The 5,679-nt window shown below is 41.9% G+C and overlaps 1 protein-coding gene across 2 annotated transcripts; it reads left to right on the top strand.

The window, feature by feature from the left end:
- Positions 1-237: 237 nt before the first annotated feature.
- LOC145445151 (carbohydrate sulfotransferase 9-like) lies at positions 238-4,739 on the top strand. 2 transcript variants are annotated; one of them, XM_080323297.1, is made up of 3 exons: positions 238-740; positions 2,816-3,073; positions 3,537-4,739. In XM_080323297.1, the coding sequence occupies exons 1-3, from the start codon at positions 645-647 to the stop codon at positions 4,212-4,214; spliced, it is 1,032 nt and encodes a 343-aa protein (XP_080179423.1). In that variant the 5' UTR covers positions 238-644; the 3' UTR covers positions 4,215-4,739. The 2 variants fall into 2 exon arrangements, with proteins under 2 accessions (XP_080179423.1, XP_080179429.1); XM_080323303.1 differs by having other exon boundaries at positions 239-740; positions 2,903-3,073.
- The last annotated feature ends 940 nt before the right edge of the window (positions 4,740-5,679 follow it).

Here is a 5,679-nt window from a genome sequence, read left to right as displayed (position 1 = left end):
GATTTAAGTAAAACATGTTAGGCAAAGGTGGATGTAGTCCAGCGCCCCCTGGGGGCGTTCACGAGCTTGAAGGGGATGCTGACCATGAAATGGGCGATTGGGGGGGTCTGGCTACAAAATTGGGCGGTGAGAGCAAAGGGTGCGGTGTAGGTTTAGAAGGCAACTGCAGCGTAGTTTTGAAACGATTGCTGTGTAAAGCAGCCAAATACTCAGTAAAAATGCAAAATCGATTCGGTCAAGGTAATTTGGGGTCATCAATCTATTCAATCGGTTTACCGAAAAAGTTCATTCTTTGTGGTCAATGATGATCGTGCTCATCAATGGACATATTCCGAAGTCGGCAGAATTTCTAGAAAGTGTCGTTCATTGTGTCCTGTGAGATTATACGAAGTAGTTGGGCAGTTATTTATGCACTGCGAGGAGCGATGGCTTTTGATGGGGAACTGGCTTGCGTGATTTTAGTCTGTTTCAAATGATCGTGGGTTTTTCACAGTACTGCGACCATGGCATCGGACATGACGTATTGATTCCATAGTGTGATGTGATGGTGACACTGTGGTTAGTAGTATCATAACACGATTTGATAACTGTGTGCTTCCGTATTGCAGATAATTAAAGATTAAAGCTACTTTATCACCAGCGTTATGCCGGCAATACGGAATAGTTCTAAAGTGAGACATAGGATCCTAGCATTTGGTGCGGCTGTTGTAATCTACAAATTTATATGTAGCAGATATTTGGTAAGTATATCTAACTCTAACCGTCACACTAACCACAATATAAGCTATCCTGAACCTCACCTTTAATCACAACCTTGACACAAGTTAACATCGCTCTAAACCCCACATTAACGCAGTGATGCTTAACCGGGAATGATACCAATCCCAGAAGTTTGTTGCGACTCTCCCATTGGTTCCGCGGAGATGAAAACCGAGTCATACAAGTGGAGTCACACTGATAAGCAGTAAATATCTGTTTTATAGTGCAAACATGTTATATTGATTTCTTTCATTTGGCACTGTCGTTGATGCACAGTTCGGTTTTTGCAGCAGTGTTTTATGATAATGTATTATGTGCGTAACGTGGTTACAGACCCGAGTTAGCAAACAGCAAAAAAAGTTTAGTTCATATCAAATCAGTGCTCATTTTCATAAGCATAAGAATGGCAAATGTCTGTACACCATGCTTTGCTCGTTTCGCACCATACATATCTCCTGTAGTATTTCAGGATAACCACAAATCAGATTAAATTTAGAATCCGAGCATACAAACTTTGCAAAAATCTGATTGTAGTTAGATTAATGGCATTTTGCTCCACTTCGTCTAATTGTGGTAGATTTCTGTAGACGACTTTGTTTTTGTGACTCTGCGAAAATTTAGGATAGGCTTGAAGGCGCAAGTTTGGCGCAAGGGTTAGCCAGGCTGTTAAAGGGTGAGAACCACCATCACCATTTATCCTTAACCGACACCTTGACTGGATCAGTATTATTATCGCCTGACTATCATGAGACGCACTGTTTGACACTATATCCTATTTGAATGACGTACTGTTCAGACCGGGATCGGCCAACCAGTGGCCTGTGGGCCGAATGTGGCCGCGAGAAGGTTTTGAGTGATCCGCAAGGTATTTCCCGAGATTATTTGTAATACCAAATAAATGAATTACCCAGGTAAATTATTGTGAACTTGCAAGGCCAACCAAGGTTTGATTAGCCGGACAGCGAAATTTCGGATGTTGATGATTAAAATATCAGTTCCGACGAATTGGCGTTGCCAGTGGCCGGCCACTTCTTTCCTAGATCTTTGTATATGACCAGATAGTATAATATTTCGTGGCAAATTTATTTGAGTTGATAATTTTTGTCATTCGAATTCTTTGTGTTAGTATTGGTGCTCCCTCCAGAAAATTAAAAATGAAAATACCCCCAATCCACAGAGTTTAGTCGAACTACAATCGCAATTATGAGAGAACGTGTCGTCCAACTTGTGACTTCGCGTCTGCTCTGCACTCACAGAAAGATTGTCGGCGATGAAACCTTTGCACAAAATGATAGACGCATGTTCACCGAAATCTTCGATATTGATATGTCTAAGCGTTGAATAATTATGTCCTTGCAAATGAGTCCAGCAGTTTATAAAGCCGACCCGCAATATATGTAAGTATAAATATTATTGACCACATCCATTCATTTGCTATCAGAAAATCTCATGACATAACTGTTATCGATTTTAATGCGCGAAGTACAATAAGTCTCGTTTTCATCGTTACCTAATCGAGTTCGCTACTATCGACGACTTAAAAAGGTCATTGACGTTCAAGTGGCCCGCGCAATGGTTCGTAAATCTCGTGCGGCCCATGGGCCGAAAAGGTTGGCTGCCCCTGATTTAGACACTGTATATTTTGGGCTCCTCGAGAATTTGGTTCCATACTATTACGGAGAATGCTATTACCAAGATGGGCATTACCGAGAATACTACTACCAAGAATGGACATTACCGAGAACGGACATTACCGAGAATGGACACTGCTCATACGCATAACATGCCTGCATTGCATATATAGCATTCTCGGTAATGTCCATTCTCGGTGGTGTCCATTCTCGGTAATGTCCATTCTCGGTATTGTCAATTCTCGGTAATGTTCATTCTCGGTATTGTCCTTCTCTGTAATAGCATTCTCGGTAATAGCATTCTCGGTATTAACCGGACACCGATAATTTGACCCTTTCTGTCTTGACTCTTGTTGTTGGTACGCTTGGTCGAGCTTTTGTTTGCTACTCAGTATCGGACATCTTTGCTATTCAATTCGTTGCAGCTCGCTTATTATTATTCGACAAGATTCCCGGCTCCTGTAATGAAGGGACCGCGGGAACGTATCAAAATGACGACCCATTTCACACAGCTCGAGATCCACCCGACTGTGGATGAAGGCAGGTTTAACGAACTCCAAATCCAGCGTCGCTCGCTGCTTCGGGAAGAATGTAAGCGTCACAATTTGGGAAACATCAGCGATGATTTTGACGTTAGATTGTTGCATCGGAGCGTCAAGCTGTTGTACTCGGATAATCATAAAGTGAGTGACATCGATGACGGCTAAATTGCGTTAAATTCAATATTTATTATACAAATAATATTATTGCACCGATGGTCATTGATACTACAAGAGTCGTTAGCAGAAAACTCATGGGACATATCCCAAAGATTCCGGTAAACGTTTTCAAAGCTTTTATCTACTTACCCTGACTAATGGCGAGGCACAGTTTCACCCTCCTCGCCTGACCGCACATCGCTGGTGGACTCAATTCCGTTGCCCCAGAACTGGATCACCGAGTCATGTGTATAGGGTCGAACCAGGGTCGAGAGACTACGAATTTTGTTGAGTCGTAAAATACATAAAATTTTGTAGTAAAGGAAGGACTTATGTCGAACAAGTTGGATTCACTATTTCTGATCTGGTGATTCACGGGGTGACTTCTTGTTTTTACCGCGTTCAACGTATATGGCCAAACTTATGTAACGGGTAATTCTATCTACAGTTCATTCTCTGCGAGATACCAAAGTGTGCAAGTTCGAGTATGAAGAAAGTACTCGTTACAGCCGAAAAGTTGGTGAATGCATCAGACCTGTCAAAAGTCGAGTCGGGATTCGCTGTCCAATTAACCAACGCCAACTTAAATTTGAGAAAGCTACGGAACTCAAGGGAAATAATTGAAAAATTAAAGACTTACAAAAGACTAATAATTGTCCGCGATCCTCTTTACAGACTTTTGTCCGCCTACAGGTCCAAACTCGAAAGAGAATATCCGTGGAATAGAGAATTTACAAATTTCTCTAGAATGATTCATACGATTATATCAGGCGACAGCCGCCGTAACATATCAGCGACGTTCGGTGAATTTCTGGGGTACGCAGCCATGGATAAGGAACGTGATCGTCATTGGAGTTTTTACCATGAACTGTGTCTACCATGCACGATACGGTATGACTTTATCTTACATGTCGAAACAATCAACGACGACATGGCTGCGTTCATGAAGCTCGTGAGCATGGACAACATTACGTTTCCTGCAAATTACGAATCGTCAAGGCAAACAGACCAGGAGAAAGTGAATGGCTACTTAGCGTCAGTTTCTACCAAAACTATTGAAGAAATATACAAGCGTTATCAACTCGATTTCGAATTATTTGGTTTTAGGAAACCTTCGGTACTTTAAACTGTCCGTTCCGTGAATTTAACCCGTAATGGAGATTTACGTGTTTGAAGCGTATACGATGTATCACACATACGTAAAACGGCGGCTCAGCCAGAAAACAGATTTGGAGGCGGGCATGGCCTAGTAGGCCTTGAGGCGAGGCAAATATTTGATGAGTAAGAAACCAAGCGTTGATTTCAAGCAGGGCCATAACACTCATTTGTTAGCCCACAATAAGCGATGCTTTTGGACCCAACATAGCGTGAATTAATACAACCTCAAGCTTTCTACGGGCAGTTCCATCACTACCCTTTGTGCATACGAGTCAGTGACACCCACACACACGCGCGCTCTTTCTATATGTAACCCAAGTTCGACATCACGTGATTCCCGGTGAACGCATGACATAGCTGTTGATGCCTATTGGCTATAACTACGCACCAGCCTCGCTAATAATATTGTCTTCAAAATGAGTGTGTATTTGTTTACTTATCGCGCCATGCGCGAAAATTTTTCCAAGGTAATAAACGAATATGGATAAAGGTATTGGTACTGGAATATATTGCATATGCGTGATCAAGTTTACAGATAGGTTTGATAGAAAGGAGTCGTCGACGATATAGCTTCCTAAATGAACATGAGGAAAAAACGTGCTGTGACCAGGATCGAACCGGGTTTTCCCGGAAACAACGATAGGTAGTAACCACCGTACGATCGCAGCGCAACTCGATGGGCTATCCCACCAACAACATCGGCTCATGAGATCATAAAAGCCGGCTGGAAATCGGCACGTTCAGTCAAGAATGTAGTCGTAGTTTCGAAATCAATTCCACTTGTTGCTGCCGAACGATTCGAATGAGGCGTTTCAAAACAGATCTGAGAAACGAAACAGCAATAATCACGACAACAGTGTTGACAGGAGCAATGGGTGACTCAGCCCATCAATGTACAAGTTATTCCGAAGTCCCCGATTAAATTGTTATATACACACAAGCGTTCACAATCACACTTGAGTTACTGTGTCTGCTTTACTGCATAAGTACAAGACACTTGAGTCGTCATTGTTCAATTAACATATAATCAGCACGAATTATAAGCAAACGCAACGATTAGTGAAGAATGACGGATATCGACTGGAGAACACTATATCCCTGGTAATCAGACAGTCGCCGAGCATGTTCAATTGTTCAATAGTAAAAAGCAAAAGCAAGCCGGGAATACCTGCACTTGCACAACCAAATTAGCTGTAGGCCTACTGGTAGTCCTATAGATTACAATATACATATAACTGATATAAAGATATATTGGCTTGATATTTGACTTCTCTAGACATCAATTAGCACTAAAATGAATATGAGTCTACTGTTGAAATAAACGGACTTCGACCTGATATATCGATTTCACCTACGCGTCTACCGATGCAAACGAGTCTCTACTCTCTATATGCTTATTTCTTGTCATATTCATGTTTTCCTCTGGTACTCTT

This window comes from Botryllus schlosseri, chromosome 1, assembly GCF_051294905.1.
Source record: "Botryllus schlosseri isolate E-star chromosome 1, Bs_hap1, whole genome shotgun sequence".
In the NCBI taxonomy this organism is placed as follows: domain Eukaryota; kingdom Metazoa; phylum Chordata; class Ascidiacea; order Stolidobranchia; family Styelidae; genus Botryllus; species Botryllus schlosseri.
Note: the sequence above shows the minus strand (reverse complement) of the source record. Positions and strands in the feature narration are given on the sequence as shown.